Consider the following 17,384-nt stretch of genomic DNA (forward strand, 5'->3'; position numbering starts at 1 on the left):
TATCTAAAAACTCTGGCCGCTTCCACCAGTAGAGCCAGTGAGCTATGGCCCAAACGGAAGAAATTGGGCACTGGATTGCTTTTAACTTATTAAATGTTCAGAAATGAAACGATACTCTGTAAGCTCTGAGGGTTAAAGAAGGGGCTAATTCTGGTACGTGCTGTTCAATGAGCATGCTCCTCCGCTCGCTTATAATCCATACACCTTCCCACCATGGCTGCTTCCATTCATACTGGTCAGTACGTGGGCACACTAATTCGAGACTTGCAACGGTGTTGAAGAAAAAGTATTATCAGGCCTGTGGTGGAAACAAATATGGAAAATCGTGGAATGCAAACAATTAAAAACGTAGATGAAGTCCGCCCGAATTGCAAAAGTGAGGTCCTTGCGGAAGATGGCGCGAAATGAAAATGAGCTGACGTGTATTCGCATTAAAATAATGCTGAGTTGGACTTCCCCGATGGCAGAGCTGCTTGTCTGGGGCTGTGCCAAAGCCCATTGTGATCAAACCTAGACGAGATCACACTCTGCCTCCGTTGCGCCGAAGAATTGAGGAGACAAGATTGATGCTTCGCCAACCACCATGCTTTTCCGCAAGCTCGCATCGCGTTTTGACAGTCAGTTTCCTAAAGCTCTTCTCCCTGGCTAACATTTGAATACCTTGTGTCGGGGGTTTTTTTTTTTTTGTTTTTTGCTTTGTTATAGCTCCAAGTGTGGCTTGATTTCTGAATTACTTAATTTCTCGGCTCTCTCCTAGCTTTCACGTTGCTGCAATCTTCGTTTACAGATATTTCTTGATTTCTATTTTATTTAATTCTATTGAATGAAATGTGGTGCCATCGCCGAAATCACGCGATTTTTCTGTAAATTATGGTGATAAGGCATTATAAGACCAATGCCTGATAACTACAAGTGGTGTGAAGCTATTCTTAGGTATTATGCTTTGAATGGTACGCTACATGATTATGTCGCCGAGGCAAGAGTGGCGTTTGAGTTGTAGTGCCACTAAATTTGTAATTAGTATAGGATTTTGGGTTTATGAAAATGTGTTTTGTACAGCAATTTTGACGTTTTGTGCAGTTGTTTAGTGTAATGCTGGTTGTAGCTATATTATTTTCGGCCTTTTAATAAGAAAATCTGACATTTCTAGAGTCATGTGGCGTTGCGCAATTGTAATCATTTTGTCATTTCTAGAGTCATGTGGCGTTGCGCAATTGTAATCATTTTGTGGCTCCCTTTATAGCACTGTGGAGCTCATTGCGCTATTTGGTCGCCCACTTTACCTGTAATTCAACAGAATCGGAGCGAGTCGAACTCTGAAATGCTGGTTGTAGTCTCAGAAATTTCGCACGTCGTGCGTATCGCTATCTGATGATTATTCGAGTCTGTTTTTCTCTATATATTATTTTTGCTCTAGCTCGGTAGCTTTTTTTATCATCGATTTTGGAAAATTCCAGCTTGTTTTCAAGCTTGTATGCCTGTATTTGTCTTACTGCAAGATCTCACCACTTCTTTCATCTGGTCATCTATCTGTAATGCGGAGATTTCATATCACTGCAGACCCGTAGCCACGTCCATAGTGAAAGTCACTACTTCAGGATAGTCAAATCTAGACTCCTGTGCTTTCAACTCTTCAAAACAGCCTTTGACTACGATTTTCAGCACCAGTGATTTTAGAAACACCTGCTTATAATTTCAGCACCAATAATCTTAGCAATTATCGAACCGGACCTAATTCGTTGGGATCTACTTAGGTTTTCAAGTTTTTGTGATTTAGAGCGAGTGCTATACTAAGTCTGCAGAAGGTGAATTTAATGCAGAATGGGACGTTTTAGTCGCTGCTATTGCCGTGTTCCATATTTATATGGCCCCTTATACAAAAGTGGAAGAAAGTTTCAATACTCAGGTATGGTGGAAAACATTGTACATGGCCAGAAACGAACTATGGAACCACCTAAGAGCATGTATTATTTTATTTTTGGGCTGTTGTACTTCTTGAACATCTACCCTCACGTTTGCGTTGTGGTTACGTCAACTTTTTTCGCTTGCTGCAGGCTATGCATGACTTCTTGTTTCATCGGCATCATCTTGAAAAGGTAAGTCACATCATTGGAAAATTTTCACTACAGCTTGTTCAGACCATCTGCACGATGAAATTATCTTTTGGCTTGGTAGTCTTTTGTTTTGTGACGAACTAGGTTGGATTCTTGTAACATTTCTGCGCACATTATGGGCTGCGTGATTTACTTCCAACTTGTGTTTTCAGTACGACCATTTTGAGTTCCCAGGAGTAGTGCCTCGCACATTTCTCGGTATACTCTATCTGACATCTCAAACTGTTTTAAGGGCACTTTTTCTTAAGTCTCTAGTTAGGATCATTGTTGATTTGTAGTGTGCATAATTCTGAAATGCTAATCAGTAGTATGGTCACGTCTGCCACTAGCGAAGGCCATGAGTATGTGTAAGAATGAAAGTAATTATTCTCGCGCAGAAGGTGATTAACTGCGTAACAGTCTGTAAGAATCTGAGACTTGCAGGATACTACCTGCAAAATAGAATTGTTTTACTTCAACTCGTGAGAAAGTTTCTTTAAACGGGTAAAGATCGTGGTTTGAATTTATTGTGTAACTCATATAATTATATGTGCCAGGGGCACTAATGATAGCAGTGATATCAGCTCCTGTGGTTTTGGTCCTTAATCTTCTGCATCTACCAAAGCTTTATGCCCTTTACACCGGTAACTCACTTAATCACGGACGAGATAGTTCATTGAGAGCGTTTTTCAGCATTATGTACTCAATAAATGTAGCGACTCATTCTGTGTCATCCTATTATTTTCATATTTCAAGTTTATATTTCATTGGTACCTCGTTAAATTTTCTTTGCTGTGTAGGTCTAGGGTCTCTGAGTGTTGATTTCTGAAGCTTTTAGATCTCTTTGGATACAGTACGTTTGGTTCTTGGAGCAACAGTACTTGGTTCCCTATCAGCTCTGCGTGCGCAGGTACCCTACGAACTGCTAAACGTGCTTATGAACATCTTTCTTGCTTTTGTTTGATTAGCATCCGCTTTAACAAATTGTGACCTTAAACGATGCTCCAGCTTAACTCCTAAGGCCAAGTGACATTTTTCGGTTGCAAATAGGTGCTTATTTCAGCGTGATAACAATTGGGTTTTCAAGCGTGTGCTGGGTAAATCGTTTAATTTTAGTGGTATCTTCTTTACAGGTTAAAAGGGAATTCGGCAACGAAGTATCTACGACTTTTGCTATAATAACGGCGACACAGTTTCATCTTCTATTTTATGCATCTCGGCCTCTTCCAAACGTGTTCGCTCTAGTTCTTGGTAGGTAGGAAACTACGTTCAGCATCTCTTGCATCGTTGGTTTAAGACTAAATTTTTCAATCTCTCGGCTCAGCTCAAAAATATCCTCTGTGTCCCTGCATTAATCTGGTCGGCATGCGTTCATTTGTGATTTTTGAGCATATTTTCATAGAGGTTGCACTTCTAAAAGTTTTGAACAATTATTGAGTACAGTACTTCTTGTTTTTCCTTTTGATTTTTTGCTAGGAAGTTCAAACTATGCTAGGTGACTATTCTCACAAGTGCATGCACTGATGCTACGGAAACCTGTTGGATGCTTTGACCACGCAGTTAACCTGGCATTCACTTCTTGGATGCGAGGGCGGCCTGTAAACACCTTGAGATTCTTGGTACATTAGGCGCATCTCTTGCTTCCGAAATTGGCAAATAATATAGCAAATTTTGATCTCAGCACGTTGAATATTTGGCGTTGTGTTGTGTTTCAGTTCACTTGTGCTGTTTTAAGGTTGTATTGTTTAAGATCAGAGGCATCTACGCTGCTAAGTCACCTGGCGATTATCATCATCATTCATCAGACTCTGTTGAGTTCAGCTCACTCTGCTGGTGACTTAGTGTGCAGGTTTTCACGACACTTGTTTTCCGCTGTGATGCCATTTTGCTTCTCGCCCCCGTTGGATTGACACTTTTGTGGGTATGTACAATATAACAGTTCTGATGGTGCTTTCCTAGTTCGCAGCATATGAGCGTCTGAATTTGTTTCTCAAGTTGATTGTTGTTGGGAGAGTCTGTCTGCTCTCTGTATTCTTCTTAGTGAACTTTCCCTTAGTGCTCTTGTATCAATCAAAACAGATGTTATTGTTCAAGTTTGGTTCTTAGTGGCAGATTGGTTGTGGTTCTTGTGGGTGGCAGCTTGGATCCGTTACCTTCTGGGGTGCGTTCAGATCTTGTGCAATTACAGCCGTGTTAAGCATAGGTATGTCTTTCTCCTGCGTGAAATGCTCTCTACTGTTAAAGCATGCATCCTCAGAGGCCAACTTCTTGTAGGAATAACAGAACAATATTTATATGGTATGATTCATGTTGTGGTATGTTACACGTGGAGCATTGTTCTAAGTCAGAACTAATTAATATAGATTCAGGCATAATGATTGTCATTTATGCCAAGAAATACCATAGAATAGATAATATCAAAGCATCTTGGTGGTTTTTTCATTTGAACATGTGTATGAGCTTCTTCGAAGCGGTATGAGGGGAACGATCGATTGTTCAATAAGGGCTTTATGCTGTGCAGCGGTGACATGTGGATTGGACTCAGTGGTGTGGCGGCAGTGGATTTGGCCCGAATTTCAAGTCCTGTGGTTTAATTCTGTGTTAAATCGTAGCACAGAATGGGGGGTATCCTGCACAATACATCAATTTTGAATATGACTTGCTATAAAAATATTTTTAAGAATCTTCATTTGTTGTAAGTTCTCTTCACGTTTTATTCCTTTAACCTATTGGGAAAGGTGTCGCCCGTACACTGGTATTTTACTTCAGCGCTACCACGAGCAATGTTAGCTGCAATGCCGTTATCTTTGGTATGACTTCCATTTGCCACGCTCCTCTCTTTAACGGTGGATCAAGTTAAATAATCTATTGTGCGAGACTCTGCATCTTTTTATTTTATAGTTTATGAGTTATGTTCTTTAGATCAGGTTTGTCTAATGTCAGTTTGCTCAAAGTGCATGGAATTTCACCCTCGAAGTTATGTTTACTCTTGCTTTTTATTGAGTACTGGGTTTGTCTACTTCTTGCAGGCTGGCTTATTCTTAGAAAGAAGAGTTGCACAATATGTGCTTCCTATACTAAGCTTTATAATGATGTACTCTAAGCTTCCTCACAAGGTACATACTCAATTTTTCATTGATCACCCTGTGGCTTCAACTTATCACGTGTTACGAGGATGTGAGCAACCTATCAAACACGATCATCGGTCATTCATAACTTTTTTGTTTCATTAGTGAATGTAGATGAACCTTCGGCAAGAGTACTGAACTATATCTTTCTATCTTTAATGGTTGTCAGGAGCTTCGATTTATTCTCTTTGCAGTGCCGATGCTGAATGTTGCTGCAGCGTCTACTGTTGCTCGAATGTATGTTCTATACTCTTTCCCACTGCACTGAACGAAACGGTCCTGTTTTCCCGTTTATCTTTCAAGCTGTGAGGCTCCACGTGCTGTTGCGTTGGCAAACTTCTGGATTACCAAAATACATTCAACTCACAAAATGTCCAGATGTTGTATAAGCCTCGGTTGTTTTGGTGAATTGTGTAGGTTTATAAGGTACCGTTTAATCGAAGAGATTTGGTTGTGTATATAATACTTCTCCTCTGCATTTTTTTAAGTGAAGATGATTATGATTACAGATACAATAACAGGCGGAAGCCTATGTGGACTCTTGCCTATGGATCATGTTTTTTACTGTTAGTGCTAAGGTAACCATGGTTATGTTTGAACCTCACCGTACTATTTCACAGCTCTACTCTGTTCATTGTATACTTATCTGAATATTGACAGTATGCGACTTTCCTGTAGTGTATTTTGGTGCGAAATGAGGTAATTATTTGCTTGAAAAATGTACGTCTTTGTTTTTTTATTTTTAAAATCTTCATTTTCTTTATTTTCTTTTGGCAGTGTTGGTGCTTCCTTGATAATGTCGTCTGCTTCGTATGCTAATTACCCTGGAGGTCATGCTCTTGAGCTTCTTCACAACAAAGGTAACACATGCGTATAAAGATGTTAAGTGGTTGCCGCAAGTATCAGAATATCTGTGGAGAAGTTTATCCGTGTGATTTTTTTTATAGTAGTTATTTTCCTTTGAGTTGTGCACAGTATTTTTAGTAGTATTTCTTGCGTGTAACGGGTCAACCTGAGCCTGAAGCATATTACCTTTTATACAGACCTGACTACCTCACCAAAGACGGTGCACATTGACGTGTTGCCGGCAATGACTGGTGTCTCACGGTTTTTGGAGCGAGACTTCCCTTGGAGGTTATCATCTAACTGGTTGTGACATCATGATTTATAAGAGCTCTTTCTTATAGTAGTCATTTTCACACATGGGTACTTCCTAGCTGAAGTTTTTAGTTTGACATTCTGGAACTTCCCATAGGAGTACTCAAAATGGATGGACTTCCTGTGCATGAAACGCCTAATTTACTCTCTTAGTAAGTGATTAAGTTTCAATGAGGTACTAGTTGTAATAAGCACTTGTAATGTCCAGCAACTCCATGGGAACTGTTGAATCTGAGGTGAAGTTATCCCTGCATCTTATTGCATACATTGCCTTATTCAAATGTAAGCGACTTTACTTTTAAACCCAAATTACAAGCAGATTTCGTTGATTTTCTTGTGGTGACAGTTATTCCAAGAAAGAAGACCTCTCAGAGCACGACCTTAAGAATGGGAACTTTACGTATTTGCTGAGGTAAGTGTAGTTTAGATTTGGATTCTCCTAATCGACTTCTGAGAGTGGTTGTTATTTGTGTCCCCCTTGGTTTAATTATGGCCTTTACGCTTGTCTGATTGGCTAGAGATTCTAACGCATAAAAATTTGAACCTCCTTGATCTGACGCTTAAGCTGGACAGTTGATGGTCAACCATTTGGAAGTGAGAGGTTATCAGTATCCATTGCAATTTAAACTGCAGTATTGTATGAATCCTGACTTTTGATTACTGTTGTGATATTGAATGTGCAGTGCTAAATCCGAGGTATTTGGTTATAACAGATTGGCAGCTATTCCAGGTTTTGCTGGCGTACGGCTTCAAAAATCTATCGTCTCTCCCATTCACTTGGTGCGTTCTGCAGTCTTTCTTCATTGGAGACTACTGTGGACCAATCTCCTGTTTAACCGAACCATTATTGTCATCATACAATACCATAATCATCTGTTCAGAAAATTAAATACTGCACTCCTAAGTTACACTCCATAGTTTCATCTCTAATCCATGGCATATCTCATCACTTCATCCACCAGTACTGTGCTTCTTAGAAGTTAAAGAGTGATTTACTTGGTTTTGAAGTCTACCTCCATTCTAGCGGAATTATTCCAACCTCTATGTCATCAGATGTCCCCTAGCACGAACCTTGTATGTTTTCTATATGCTTCTTGAACGAAAACTGCATTTGAACTATGTTGTGCAGATCTTGGCACCACAGGTTTACATTCACGGCCAACAAAATTGTGAAACAGTTGCCCCAATGAGGTGGCCTGATTGCAGCGATACAAGTCCTGTTTAAGTCGCCGTATTGCGTCTTATTTTACAGAACTGCTAAGATTCAAAGCATTCCTGTTTGTCTGGAAAGAGCTGAGAGTACACCTAGTCAAAAACTTGTTCAGCTTGAACTTTGTGTACATTATAATATACCCGACCGACCTAAGGTGTTAAAGTTAAACGTAGTTAATATTTATTTTTGCTAAACTTGGATTTTATTTTTTCCGTTCTTTCAAATTTATTTGTGGTTTTTCAGATTCAGTTAGTACATACCTATTATTGTAATTTAAAAGAAGCATAACAAAAATGGTAGAACTGATGAAAGAACTCTTGATATTGTTGTATTATTTTTAATATTAATTTAAGTTGTATTAGTTCCATCAACTCCCTTGCTTATTTGTGCATAAATAACTGACTAAAGATTTGTTAGCAACCAATCATACATGAAGCAAATGTTGATCAATACTTGTTTGATTCTTACGGTACTGCACACATGAATGGTACCAGTAATTCGTTTCGAAAGAATTCCTAATTGTAGTAATCACGCAGGCGACAAGCCTAGAAAACTGAAGCTTTTACTGATTCGCTAACGCAACCCAAAACTGAATATCTGCCTAAAATGCCGTGATCTAATCCTAAAATATACGTAATTTAAGCCCAGTGAGTAGTGCTGAACAGTTAAAACAGCTGAGCGAGGATGTCAGGTTGTGCGTGTATGCTGAGGAATGTTGGGCTCCATCGGCAGCCTTGGACTTCTCTGATGGAGTCGTCGATGAGGTGGCATGTGGGGTTGCTGCCGGATCACAACGCTTCACATCGATTGTGTGAATCTCTGGTGATTTCATCGCGAGCTTGGGTACAGTGGTTAACGTCGCATTGATTACGTCGACTTTGATAAAATTCTTTTGTCTGAGTGCTAATTACATCGACCAACCAATCACTAAGCTTTACTAATTATAACCAAAAATCAGTCATCACACGAACCTGAATTCCTCATGGTGCATCGCTCATCTGTCACAATCCGGCAGAGCTGCAGCTCGGACTGGAAGTTATCCAAAAAGCAATCGACACTCTTCGAGACACTTCCTCGTGCAATCACGTCAAAATAATACTCGTCGTGGACGTGCTCAGCAGGATTCGAACCTGCGCGGGCAGAGCCCACATGATTTCTAGTCATGCCCGATAACCACTCCGGCATGAGCACTTCTGAAGAAGGCAAGTTGAAAGTTAGTAACAAACAAATATATTTACTTATAATTTTAATGTAATTTGTTTCAATTGTAAACAGATGCATGGGAAGAAATAAAGGGTTACATTACTGAGGTTCCAGGAGGGCCAATGCCGGCCATTGGGAAGTAAAATTCCCCGTGCATTGAATAGAGAACCATTTTTCTACTCCACGTGGAACCTTTGTTACTGAGATGGATTTCTCCCTAAAACAACTGCGACACGCAGTTCGAAATTTAAAGCATATCAGCGTAAGTTACGTTGAGCAAGTATTCTGCAATCACTCCAAAACCTGTGGTTGATAGATTCTGCGAGGAATTAGATTGCCATGCATCCCTTTTGTTGCAAATGAACTACGGCATGGGGTCAATTCAATAATATTACACTGCAACAGAACAATGACATCGTATTCTCAGTGATGAACTCACATCACAAATAGGGGAAATGATGTGCTGAAGTCTGATATGAATTTTTGTAACGAAATTTACAAAGACATAGAAAGATGAGAGTACTCAAATAGAAAAAATCATTAAAATAAAACCATAAAGAAGACAATAAAGGAGACAAAAGAAGGGGAAAAAAACAAAAAAACAAAAAGTTTTAAGAGGCAATACCTACAAACAATAATCAGTAGGGTGCAACGACATCGATGTAGCAATTTCCACAATAGGCGAGGCCAGCTTTTGTGTATGAATCGATGTACTGTAGGCCACCACTCCCGCTGCCACCAAACTTCAAACGATCCTCAGCAAATTCGCTGACAATGCAGGTCACAGCATCCCTAACAAACATCTTAACAAGCTAAAAGCGCCCCATATGCGGTGGGAGTAAATTGTAAATAGACAGAGTTTGCCAGATAAGTGCCAGAGGTCATCAAAACGACGTGCATTTTAAAGAAAAGTCTCGTTTAGAGACTATAACATGGATGTTCGGAGTCCTCATTTGATGCTCACAATGATATTTCAAGGTGTCTCGATTTAGAATTACTATCTCATGAGAGGGATATACAAAATTCACACAAAACAGACGTACAATACCTCAGGGATGTCTATTTCACGATTATACAGTTGTATCATGCCAAGGAAAAAGTCTATCAGGAAGTCCCTAGCCCACGATTTGATACAGATTATCCTCCAAGCAAGGCAGAGAAATTCAATCTCCCCGAAGCGGCTTCAAATTCTGCAATTTGAAGTTACAGAATAAGTTAGTGACTCTATTGCTTGTAAAATATCCCCTCAATATCCTCGTAGCAACCTCTTCAAATTCAGCCTCACTATTCTTCTTGCACCTTTGTCCTTGTAACATACATATGGCAGTAGCTAGTTGAGGTCAAAGTGGCAAAATCGTACATGAGCTGCTCGCAGATTGTTGGCTCCCTTCCATAACACCCTGTTTGATACTATAAGTCTTGAAAGCGCTCCAGTGCTTAGCCTGCCAATCAAAACAATCTTGTTAGATAAAATGTGAAGAAAATCGATTCACGCATGATAGCCTATATGAGCCTGAAACTGCATGATCTAGTGAAAGGATCAAATTTGACTGATCAATTACCCAAGAATTGCAGCACATTCCGAGATGGAGCCTTTCGTAGCCTCGAGCAAGTCAAGCAAAGGCTGAACCCCCTGTAATAGAGCCATTTACACGATTATCTGTAGTCAGTTTACTAAGCTCATGCTACCGACTGTAACAAAGGGGCGCTAATTTTCTGAAAAATATGCGAAACAGAGCAATATACATTAAAAATAAATTAGTTTAAACAAATAGCATTCAAACAGGCTGGATTGGACAGCAAAACATGAGATAAAATAGATAGATGAGGAAGCCAACCAGGACAAAATCAACATGATTTGAGCCAATCTGCTGGCCTCCCCCTCTCCTACTTCGTGTCTGAGGGCTGGAGGGCAGTATACGCATCAGCTCAGGTGGAGCTTTGTAGTCCTTCAATTCCAAGGGCCGCCTAACTACCAAAAAGCCATACCAAAGACAAAATACCACATCCTAAAATTTCAGAAGGATAAAAAATACTCGGGCTTTAGACTGAGGCGAAAGAAAAGAGTGACAAAACAAACTACTCCAATTTGAACAAGAAATAAGGAACTGTGCATGTAACAAAACACGCAGTCACCTGTCAAGGCGATCACCTCCCTTAACCTCTTAAAAGCCTTGGCTCGATTCTTATGTTGAGACCGGTCCTCTGCTGCCTGTCAAATGTCAACAGGTTGGGTGAGTGTAAAATTGCGTAAACAAACAACTCTCCGCAAACACGTCGATCCAAACACATTACAGCGACTTGGTAGGGTTTTATCCATTCCTGCGGCGCATGAACTACCGCCTCCGCGCATTGATGACGGGAATGAATGCATTTCTGAAATTTGAAGATGCAAGAGGTCTAATATACTAAAGGCATGTTACAGAGTATTACGAATGACACAAGTCCAGTTGGTAGATGTAGCAGTCGCACGGCACTTTCAGTTGTATTCCTGTGTTGTCCTCCTGGACCAGAGGATCGTAGAGTTTCCACTCTGCAATGCACCTGAAGCTCCCGGTCCGTCAACCTCAACCAGTCTAAGTCCGCAACTACTCCTTGTTCTTTCCTACGGTCTGCAGCAGTCGCATCAAACAACCTTTCTTCAGATTTCCAAGTGCCAACACTATCTTCGTTTTCTCCGAACTCTTCTTCCAATAACTCTGATCCGGCTTCACCTTCTTCAGCCTCTGCCGTCGGTGGTAAATTAATGTAGCGGCAATCTCGTAGAGCGTGCCAAAAGATCCTTTGCTTCTCACATGTACCGCGAGTCTCATCAGGTGCATTGTGTACCGCGCAGGTGAGGGAAGGAACAGACCGCGGAAAGTTGCGTTGCACTTGCACGTACGCCACAGGCCATAGCAAGGGAGCCATCTTAAGCCATATCTTCCTCATTTTCATTCCTGACAAAGCCTCGACACGACTCTTTCAATCTCTCCCTCGCGACCCCTATCGTCTTCCCTGCAACAGAAAATTCCAACTAACTACGAAAGTGATCGTAATTCTAAATACTACTTCCTCGACAATGTGCTTGATTCCTTCGTGAAACGCTCGATTTTCTTCATTGCTCGCGTCCACGACGCGAAACGAAAACCTCTCGCAAACATTGAAGAGCATGATCGCAATCAGTTTGAGGGCCCCTCCCTTCCCCCACGAATGCACTTGAGCTTCCAAAAACAAACGCAAGGTTTAGTTAGATATCCGCCGACGATCGATGCGGTATCATGTCATACCGGATGTCAACTCCATGGGTATATCACAATGTCCGGTTCCAACACACGTTGTATCAACAGTGTACATCAATTTTTTATTTTTTATTTATTTTTTCATCTGTATTTGTATTTGTAACGAATAACTGCCTTTAGTCCTTGTGTAAATAATCTCTAAAATATATTTTTAGAATATTTCATTTACATAACATTAGTTTAATCTATAGATTCTATTGTTTGTGAAATTTCTTCTAATACATTCTATATATTTTTTATGTATTATAAACATATTGTGCCCCTATGAAAAAGAATTCAGTTAAATTTCCTAAAATAAAAAAATAAAAAAAATAAAAAAAAAATCCTTATTGTGTATTTTGAATAAGTCATCATATTAAAAGTTTGTTTGTATTTAGTATATTCTTTTTTGATTGCATAGTGTGTAAATATAAGTTGCATCACTAAGATTTGGATCAATATATTTCTAAATTTTAAAAATAAATCATGTTTTATCTACAATTTTAAATTTGAAATATTTATCTTGATATTTTGTTCTAATTACAAATATAAAAAGAATTAAGAGGTTTTATTTTTTTATTATCATCTTTGTTATTACATATATGTATTACATCATACTTTTGTTTGATCATTTGAAGCAAACCAATTGGCAATTATAATCTAGCAAGTTTTATGATAGTATGAAGTTGACTTTTATTGCATATACTAAATGATTCTAAAAATAAAAACATACAAATAATAATTTGAGACATTGATTAAATATTAAAAATGCTTATAATATTCAAGATTGATATTTTGTACTCCGAGATATTGATACATACTTTGTGTTATTTTAAAAGCACATCATTAATAGAATGAATATATATATAAAAAAATCAATGCAAGCAATATCTTAATAATAGAAATTACTAACTAATGTTATACATTTATAAAGTCTATGCAACAATTGGTTGGTGTTTTAATTATGAATGTGTATATATGACTTGTGCATGTTCTTGTTTTTTCATTGTTTATTTAAAATTTGATAAATACATATATATATATATATATATATATGCAATTCAACATACAAAAATTTGATGTAACAAACCAATAGTAATTTCTTTTAAAATAAAATCATGTAGTTGTTGCAATATATACAACAAAAAAAAGAAGTTAAATAGTAACTACAAGCTATACTATTAATGTACACAACAACTTTATTATTTTTACAAAAAACTATAATACAAAAAGATAGTGAACTACAATGTTGGTTGCATACCTCAACAATCTTTATATCATATATCCATGTAAATAGACTTAAGTGGTTTTTCCACCAATTATTGTGATACATCCTCTTCCATCTAACTGACAATTATTTATAACATGTTTTTTTTTAATATAAATATCTCATATACAACAATAAAATAAAAAAATCCTTAATTTAGCCATGTCAATTTCCAAATTACACTTCTACTACATAATCATCTTATTCTACTGCTTTAAATATATTCCAAAAATCAAATTTAATTTCATTTTACTTTATTTTTGTTTTAAATCTACACTCTTCTTCAAACACCTAAAACTCTACTTGTTTCTAGGCAAAGTAAAGGTCAAGGAGATAGGGCATACGTCACCCTCAAGCAAGACCACGTCGCATGTTGATGAGCAACGTTAGGGCAGACGTCACGTCGAAACAGGGAGGAGTGGAACCATATGCGAGATACTATATTGGGTGCCAAGTGAATATTCCATGCAGTGCAAAGTAATGGAAGCAGAGCTCGGCCCATGACAGAAATCGCCGTCGCATCGGTGCCGTCTAGATCTCGCAGACTACTCCAATCATGCCCCTGTTGCTAATTATCCCCTTCGCGGAGATCAGCGCCTAATCTGCCCTCCTCGTCTTGTACACCAGATCACGCTGCCTGGCATCTATCTTCTCTCTCGCTCTGTCCATTTCCTATTACAGCTCGCGTTCCTCGCTGATTCACGAATTCCTCTCGTTGTTCGCAATTGTGGTGAGAGCCTTCGCCATAGCCATCGAACCGAGGAGCCCGAGAAGAACACCAATCTTCTGCCGGAGCTTCTGTTGCTGCTGGACGTGCTACTAGTTTTGTTGCCGTGTTTCGAGGAGGAGCGGGTGAGCTTGAAGGTCGTACTAATATAGTGAGTGAGTTCACGAGGTGTAGTGTACGGGTAGAGTGCTATGGGGTCTCATCGTGGCATTAGCTTTGTTGCTATCGATCGCTGGATTGGAGAGCTTCTTGTTTAACTCGGCTTCTGTTGTGTGGGTCTGCGTGCATGTTTGTACGCGTGTGTGGTGATTTCGCTTGCATGTGCGGATAACGTTGGCTTTCTCGGTGCTTTGGGTATTTATCTGACTTGTGGGGCTGCCTGTATACGAGTATACTGGTGCTGGAATGCACCTCAAACCTACGTGTGTTTCAATTTTATTCAGGATCTGAGGCTCGCCGTGAATATTCTTTGGCTCGTCTTTGTTGAGTCATTGGCTATTTGGGTCCGCAGGTGAGCTCCGCACGTGGAGCGCTCGATGTTGCGAGTGCTGGTTGTCGTTTCGGTGGTTGTGGTTGTTGATGAGCTGAGGTGATCGGTGATCGGTTTTGCGAAGCGTGGAGTTGTCAGATTTGGGTTATCTCTTGTTGATGTTTTGTACGTGTTTCGCATACGGTAGACGATAAAAAAAGGTATTGTGGACGGGTAGTACGGATGGGTTGTGGTGATGGTCTCCAATTCAATCTTGTGTGCTTGGAATCTTTTTCTATGCCGATGAGTTTTATTTTGGAACGAATTACTAATTTGCTGTAGTGAGTCGACGCTTTGTAACTTGTAGAGTGAGTTGGTTCATCGCTGTAGTGCTTCGTAGCGTGTTCTATAAATGTTATGCGTTGAGCATACAAATTAATGCTGAGACCACAAATCCGAGCTGGTTTGGTTTTAAATCTGGTTAACTCTTGGCTTGTGATTGTGTCTGAATGGGAGGTTTCGTTTGTTGTGGTTCTGGTGTCATTGGCAGTTTCCCGTGTAAAAACGGTTTTAGCAGCGTCTTCTGCTACGATTGAGATGGGTTTGTGAGTGTGTCAGATGGATCAGTGCTGCATTTTTGTTAGTGTCTGCTTTCGAGTTAGTCCAGCTTGTGAAATTGGATGATTAGCGCATTCTAATTCCAGAGAGCTATCTTTATTTTAGCTCAAGCCCTTTATTCCACAAGATACAAAGTTAACCCGTGAATGATATTTATGGCTGTGGACACTAATTCTGTCGCTTGATGATTACTCAAGAATTTTCGTGCATACCACTTAAGGTTTCGTTGCATTCTCCTGACACAGAAAGAAAAACATGGAGCAGAAGACGGTGACGCTTAACAGTGGGCACAAGATGCCCATGGTAGGTTTGGGTGTCTGGCGTGCTGACCCTGGGGTCATCCACAACGTCATCTTGGAGGCTATAAAGATTGGCTACCGTCATCTTGATTGTGCAGGTAATTAACCTTTTGTTTGGAACTTTGTCGTAAAATCGAAGTCATTTGTATGGTTTCTCGGAGGTCAACATTTGATATTCAATTCATTCTCGCGGATCTAGCTGCCACATTTTCGGCAGGAAATTTTAGGTTGACAATGCTACATGGCTTTTTAAACAAAGTAGGTTTTTAAAAGTTTGGATGAACGTGGTTGTGTAGCTGACTACGGCAATGAGAAGGAGGTCGGAGCAGCTCTTGCTGATGCCTTCAAACAGGGCTTGGTCAAGCGCGAGGAAATGTTTATCACTACCAAGGTGAGTCTCATCTCATCTTCCACTCAATCGGTTCTCAGTTGCATTTTTCCGTGGCCTTTCGACTCGTTTTAAAAGATTGTATATCGTAATTTGCTATTGTATCATAGACAACGCTTTTCTCGTTCTTCTTAAATGGGCCTTTCCTTTATCATAGGTTCTAAGTATCACTCTGGACTTCAACTGTGACAGCTCTGGAATAGTGACCACGGCCATGTGAGGGAAGCATGTGAAGATAGTTTAAAGAACCTTCAGCTCGATTACTTAGACCTGTACCTGGTTCACTTTCCTGTTGCAACTCGCCATACAGGTCTGTTATTTGACAACCTTGTTACCTTTTGTATTCAATCGTCTCGCCAGTTGACCTCCATATCCTGACCATTCTTTTAGAGGAAATAGAAACCGATCTATTTCTGCATTCTGATCAAGGCTGTTTGATGTTCGCATTTTCAGGTGTGGGTACCACCTCAAGTGCACTAGGTGACGATGGAGTCCTGGATATTGATGTGACTATTTCGAATGAAACCACGTGGCACGCGATGGAGGATCTTGTGTCTGCTGGACTTGTCAAGAGCATTGGTATCAGGTGGCGATTCCACTCTATTTCTCGTTGATGTTTCAGCGCTAAATGTTCTATAATTTGATCTTTATGTCCACATAAATTTAAGTTCTCACCTACAACGATACTAAGCTTCTGTGGTTTTCCTTCGGTTGGTTTTGCAGTAACTTCGACATCTTCTTGACACGAGATTGCCTCGCATACTCCAAGATCAAGCCAGCGGTGAACCAGATCGAGACCCACCCTTACTTCCAACGTGACTCTCTCGTAAAATTCTGTTTCAAGCATGGAATCTCAATCACCGCGCACACACCATTGGGTGGTGGAGCCTCTAACGTGGAATGGTTCGGCTCCACCTCTGCACTGGAGGACCCTGTCTTGAAGGACATTGGAAAGAAGTATAATAAAACGGCTGCTCAAATTGCATTGCGGTGGGGAATTCAGCGCAATACTGTGGTGATCCCCAAGTCGAACAAAGTCGAGAGACTCAAGGAGAATTTCGACGTTTACGACTTCCAGTTATCGGAGGACGATATGAAGACCATCAGCTCTCTCGACAAGAAGATGCGCACTAACCAGCCGGCATGTTTTTGGAAGATTGACTTGTTCGCTTAGAGGCCAATGATTTGGGAGAAATCTAGTCAACTCATAAGGTGATTTACACCTAATCACATCGTTTACGGACATAGGATGTATACATAGGATGCTGAACGTACACCGCCGGCAGTGACCTCAACTGGCACAATATCCAGTATGTAAATTTTGCTACTTCAGAATGTGATGTTTACTGCGATGCTGTCCTCATGTCTTACTCTCTTGCCTGAGGATCGTAAAAGGATTTAGGAAGTATGCATTACAAACATGTATCGTCAAGTTGCCTTACATTGGTAGTAAAGACGATCCGACACTTTTCACATTTCCACTATCTCTTTATAACCGCACACATCAATCATTTAATGAGGGAGGGAAGTAGTCCTTGTTGCCCGGGTGAGCCTGCGTTGC

General features: G+C 40.0%; 4 protein-coding genes and 1 non-coding gene across 29 annotated transcripts; 2 read left to right on the top strand and 3 right to left on the bottom strand.

Moving 5' to 3' along the window:
* The first annotated feature begins 481 nt into the window (after positions 1–481).
* On the top strand, positions 482–7,786 carry LOC112295252 (dol-P-Man:Man(7)GlcNAc(2)-PP-Dol alpha-1,6-mannosyltransferase). Of its 2 annotated transcripts, XM_024546550.3 has the most exons (20): positions 482–617; positions 1,821–1,906; positions 2,055–2,096; positions 2,267–2,312; positions 2,651–2,737; positions 2,948–3,003; positions 3,227–3,344; positions 3,654–3,712; positions 3,943–4,014; positions 4,233–4,296; positions 4,615–4,718; positions 4,832–4,903; positions 5,123–5,209; positions 5,391–5,458; positions 5,731–5,799; positions 5,999–6,081; positions 6,265–6,355; positions 6,726–6,791; positions 7,063–7,159; positions 7,509–7,786. In XM_024546550.3, the coding sequence occupies exons 1-20, from the start codon at positions 584–586 to the stop codon at positions 7,602–7,604; spliced, it is 1,497 nt and encodes a 498-aa protein (XP_024402318.1). In that variant the 5' UTR covers positions 482–583; the 3' UTR covers positions 7,605–7,786. The 2 variants fall into 2 exon arrangements, with proteins under 2 accessions (XP_024402318.1, XP_024402319.1); XM_024546551.3 differs by lacking the exon at positions 2,651–2,737.
* A 186-nt stretch (positions 7,787–7,972) lies between these two features.
* On the bottom strand, positions 7,973–9,021 carry LOC141046474 (uncharacterized). Of its 3 annotated transcripts, none has more exons than XM_073540540.2 (3): positions 8,899–9,021; positions 8,564–8,785; positions 7,973–8,411 (listed from the first exon to the last, which is right to left on the bottom strand). In XM_073540540.2, the coding sequence occupies exons 2-3, from the start codon at positions 8,775–8,777 to the stop codon at positions 8,215–8,217; spliced, it is 411 nt and encodes a 136-aa protein (XP_073396641.1). In that variant the 5' UTR covers positions 8,778–8,785; positions 8,899–9,021; the 3' UTR covers positions 7,973–8,214. The 3 variants fall into 3 exon arrangements, with proteins under 3 accessions (XP_073396641.1, XP_073396640.1, XP_073396642.1); XM_073540539.2 differs by having other exon boundaries at positions 8,894–9,021; XM_073540541.2 differs by having other exon boundaries at positions 8,564–8,782; positions 8,894–9,018.
* Positions 8,702–8,783, bottom strand: TRNAS-AGA (transfer RNA serine (anticodon AGA)). Its single transcript has one exon. It is a non-coding gene; the product is annotated as a tRNA-Ser (tRNA).
* Positions 8,875–11,977, bottom strand: LOC112295253 (uncharacterized). Of its 11 annotated transcripts, none has more exons than XM_090244437.1 (8): positions 11,229–11,950; positions 10,932–11,007; positions 10,634–10,767; positions 10,358–10,428; positions 10,156–10,237; positions 9,844–9,985; positions 9,421–9,527; positions 8,875–9,021 (listed from the first exon to the last, which is right to left on the bottom strand). In XM_090244437.1, the coding sequence occupies exons 1-6, from the start codon at positions 11,730–11,732 to the stop codon at positions 9,959–9,961; spliced, it is 894 nt and encodes a 297-aa protein (XP_090100563.1). In that variant the 5' UTR covers positions 11,733–11,950; the 3' UTR covers positions 8,875–9,021; positions 9,421–9,527; positions 9,844–9,958. The 11 variants fall into 11 exon arrangements, with proteins under 11 accessions (XP_090100563.1, XP_090100562.1, XP_090100560.1 ...); XM_090244436.1 differs by having other exon boundaries at positions 8,875–9,098; XM_090244434.1 differs by having other exon boundaries at positions 8,875–9,191.
* Positions 11,978–13,980: 2,003 nt separating this feature from the next.
* Positions 13,981–17,298, top strand: LOC112295320 (NADP-dependent D-sorbitol-6-phosphate dehydrogenase). 12 transcript variants are annotated; one of them, XM_090244428.1, is made up of 7 exons: positions 13,981–14,200; positions 14,561–14,638; positions 15,382–15,533; positions 15,732–15,826; positions 16,016–16,133; positions 16,277–16,409; positions 16,547–17,298. In XM_090244428.1, exons 2-7 carry the CDS (start codon positions 14,586–14,588, stop codon positions 16,995–16,997), a joined length of 1,002 nt encoding a protein of 333 aa, XP_090100554.1. In that variant the 5' UTR covers positions 13,981–14,200; positions 14,561–14,585; the 3' UTR covers positions 16,998–17,298. The 12 variants fall into 12 exon arrangements, with proteins under 12 accessions (XP_090100554.1, XP_073397006.1, XP_024402491.1 ...); XM_073540905.2 differs by having other exon boundaries at positions 13,981–14,186; XM_024546723.3 differs by having other exon boundaries at positions 13,981–14,174; positions 14,561–14,739.
* The last annotated feature ends 86 nt before the right edge of the window (positions 17,299–17,384 follow it).

This window comes from Physcomitrium patens, chromosome 18 (genome assembly GCF_059467195.1).
Source record: "Physcomitrium patens ecotype Gransden chromosome 18, ASM5946719v1, whole genome shotgun sequence".
Taxonomy (NCBI): domain Eukaryota; kingdom Viridiplantae; phylum Streptophyta; class Bryopsida; order Funariales; family Funariaceae; genus Physcomitrium; species Physcomitrium patens.

Coding starts and splice junctions, on each gene's coding strand:
- LOC112295252 (XM_024546550.3), top strand. CDS start 584: ATGCTTTTCCGCAAGCTCGCATCGCGTTTTGACA. Junction 2,097..2,266: donor ATCGGCATCATCTTGAAAAG/GTAAGTCACATC, acceptor TTGTGTTTTCAG/TACGACCATTTTGAGTTCCC. Junction 6,356..6,725: donor GAGCGAGACTTCCCTTGGAG/GTTATCATCTAA, acceptor TTGTGGTGACAG/TTATTCCAAGAAAGAAGACC.
- LOC141046474 (XM_073540540.2), bottom strand. CDS start 8,777: ATGCCGGAGTGGTTATCGGGCATGACTAGAAATCATGTGGGCTCTGCC. Junction 8,412..8,563: donor ATGCACCATGAGGAATTCAG/GTTCGTGTGATG, acceptor TGAAATCACCAG/AGATTCACACAATCGATGTG.
- LOC112295253 (XM_090244437.1), bottom strand. CDS start 11,732: ATGAAAATGAGGAAGATATGGCTTAAGATGGCTCCCTTGCTATGGCCT. Junction 10,768..10,931: donor GGAGGTGATCGCCTTGACAG/GTGACTGCGTGT, acceptor GCTTTTTGGTAG/TTAGGCGGCCCTTGGAATTG. Junction 9,986..10,155: donor ACAATCTGCGAGCAGCTCAT/GTACGATTTTGC, acceptor TTCAAATTGCAG/AATTTGAAGCCGCTTCGGGG.
- LOC112295320 (XM_090244428.1), top strand. CDS start 14,586: ATGTTGCGAGTGCTGGTTGTCGTTTCGGTGGTTGTGGTTGTTGATGAG. Junction 14,639..15,381: donor GTGGTTGTTGATGAGCTGAG/GTGATCGGTGAT, acceptor CTCCTGACACAG/AAAGAAAAACATGGAGCAGA. Junction 15,534..15,731: donor CCGTCATCTTGATTGTGCAG/GTAATTAACCTT, acceptor GTGGTTGTGTAG/CTGACTACGGCAATGAGAAG.